Source organism: Rhea americana, unplaced genomic scaffold, assembly GCF_003343005.1.
Source record: "Rhea americana isolate MKP2758 unplaced genomic scaffold, rheAme1 scaffold_713, whole genome shotgun sequence".
Classification (NCBI taxonomy): Eukaryota; Metazoa; Chordata; class Aves; order Rheiformes; family Rheidae; genus Rhea; species Rhea americana.
In genome coordinates, this window is record NW_028186883.1 from 1 (window position 1) to 2,533 (window position 2,533).

The following is a 2,533-nucleotide window of genomic DNA, read 5'->3' on the forward strand; positions in this document are numbered from 1 at the left end:
GGTGTCTGAGCCCACGGAAGGGCCGAGATCCCGGGGGATCCCGGGGCTGTGGGAGAGAGGGATCCCCGGGGAGGTGTCTGAGCCCACGGAAGGACCGGGATCCCAGGGGATCCCAGGGCTGTCGGAGGCAGAGGTATCCTAGGAGATCCCGGGGGGTGTCTGAGCCTACGTAAGGGCCAAGATCCCCGGGATCCCAGAGCTGTGGGAAGGCTGGGATCGTGTGAGGTCCCGGYGGTGTCAGGGCCATGGAAGGGCGGGGATCACGGGGGATCCTGGGGCTGTGGGACGGCTCAGATTTGAGGGGATCCCCAGGGGTCTCGGTGTTATAGGAGGGCCGGGATTGTGGAGCGTCCCGGTGGTGTCAGGGCCACGGAAGGGCCGGGATTCCAGGGGGAGGGAAGGAGTGGGGTCCTGGGCGATGGCAAGGCAGGATCCTAGGGGATCCCGGTTGCTGCTGGGCTGTGAGAGGGCTGAGATCAAGGAGGATCCCTGGCTGAGGGAAGGGCCATGGTCCTGGGGAATCCTGGGCAACGTGGAGGATCACAGAAAGACTGGGATCCCAGGGGATCCTGGGCATTGCCAGGGCTGTGGGGGAACCATTATCCTGACGGATCCCAGGCTGAGATCCCAGGGGATCCCAGGCACCTTTGGTGCCGTGGCAAGGCCGTAATGCTGGTGGGGCAATGGAGATCCTGGAGATCGGAAGAGCGCACGGTGGATCCGGCACGGAGACATCGCCGCGGCCCTGCTCCCGGAGAAGCGGCTGAGGCTGGATCTGTCCCTGGAAAGGGATCTGCCAGGGGGCTGTGGCTGCAGAGCGGATCCATTTTGGGAACGTGACTGAGGCCAGGGACCAGCAGCTACGGCTGCCGCCGGATCCAGCTGCCCCACCGGATCCCCCGAAACCACCCGCAAAGGCGGGAGAGCGAGGCCAAGCAGGAGCAGCCCAGCGCCGGGGGGCTGGAGGGGGAGAAGGGAGAGGGGTCAGCCAGGCCGGGAGCCGGGCTATGCAGAGCTGATTCCTCGCCTTGACGGGGGGGATCTCATGTGATCCCTCGCATAATCCGCCGCGCCCCATTTCCCCGATCCGCCTCTCTCCGCAGGCTCAACATCGACGGCCTCCTGGTGTATTTCCCGTACGACTACATCTACCCCGAGCAGTTCTCCTACATGCTGGAGCTCAAGAGGACCTTGGATGCCAAGGTRCGGCCGGGATCGGGTGATCCCCGGCGGGCTGGGAGCCGCCCGGCCCCGGGGATGTCCCCRTGCCCCGTTGCTGGCGTGACGCCGCCGCTCTCCGCAGGGTCACGGCGTGCTGGAGATGCCCTCGGGGACAGGGAAGACGGTGTCGCTGCTGTCCCTCATCGTGGCCTATCAGCGGGTGAGCGGCGGCGGATCCCGACCGATCGCGGTCGATTCGGACAGATCCTAGCGCTGCCTCTCTTCTCGCCCGCCCCAGGCCCGGCCGTTGGACCTCACCAAGCTCATCTACTGCTCCCGCACGGTGCCGGAGATCGAGAAGGTGGGGTTGCGGGGCTGGAGGCGGCGAGCGGATCCCGGCGGGGATCTCCTGGCGGGTGTGTGCGCGGGGCGGTGGCGGCGGGTGGGGATCTGGTGGCCTGACTGCCGTCACCACAGGTGATCGAGGAGCTGCGGAAGCTCATGGATTTCTACGAGAAGCAGCTGGGGGAGAAGGTGCCGTTCCTGGGGCTGGCGCTGAGCTCCAGGAAGAACCTGTGCATCCACGCCGAGGTGGGCGGCGCGGTGGCTCTGGTGGCCCCCGGGGACGGCGTGGCAGATGGCGATGGGGGTGGCAGAGCCTGGTGGCCCCGGGACCTCTGGTGGCCGTTGCCCAATGGCTGTGGTGGCCCGGTGGCAACGCCTGGTGGCCCCAGTGGCGGTGGGGACAGGAGTGGCGGTGCCTGGTGGCCCCGGGAGCTCTGGCGGCAGCGCCCGGTGGCCCCCGTGGCCGTTGCCCAATGGCTGTGGTGGCCCGGTGGCAATGCCTGGTGGCCCCAGTGGCGGTGGGGACAGGGGTGGCGGTGCCTGGTGGCCTCAGTGGCGGTGGGGACAAGGGTGGCAGTGCCTGGTGGCCCCAGGAGCTCTGGCGGCAGCGCCTGGTGGCCCCCGTGGCCATTGCCCAATGGCTGTGGTGGCCTGGTGGCAACACCTGGTGACCCCAGTGGTGGTGGGGACAGGGGTGGCGGTGCCTGGTGGCCTCAGTGGCGGTGGGGACAGGGGTGGCGGTGCCTGGTGGCCCCAGGAGCTCTGGTGGCAGCGCCTGGTGGCCCCTGTGGCCATTGCCCAATGGCTGTGGTGGCCCGGTGGCAACGCCTGGTGGCCCCAGTGGCGGTGGGGACAGGGGTGGCAGTGCCTGGTGGCCCCGGGAGCTCTGGTGGCAGCGCCCAGTGGCCCCCGTGGCCGTTGCCCAATGGCCCTGGTGGCCCGGTGGCAATGCCTGGTGGCCCCAGTGGTGGTGGGGACAGGGGTGGCGGTGCCTGGTGGCCCCAGTGGCGGTGGGGACAGGGGTGGC

At 69.1% G+C, this 2,533-nt stretch overlaps 1 protein-coding gene across 1 annotated transcript in view; it reads left to right on the top strand.

Moving 5' to 3' along the window:
* Window positions 1–1,035: 1,035 nt before the first annotated feature.
* The window catches only part of ERCC2 (ERCC excision repair 2, TFIIH core complex helicase subunit), a gene marked incomplete at its 5' end in the record, with an annotated part of 8,587 nt that continues 7,089 nt past the window's right edge, over window positions 1,036–2,533 (top strand). Inside the window, 4 exons of the mRNA XM_085321834.1 lie at window positions 1,036–1,203; window positions 1,304–1,381; window positions 1,460–1,522; window positions 1,639–2,024. Coding sequence (XP_085177960.1) covers window positions 1,036–1,203; window positions 1,304–1,381; window positions 1,460–1,522; window positions 1,639–2,024 — 695 coding nt within the window. The remainder of the gene's footprint in view (window positions 1,204–1,303; window positions 1,382–1,459; window positions 1,523–1,638; window positions 2,025–2,533) is intronic.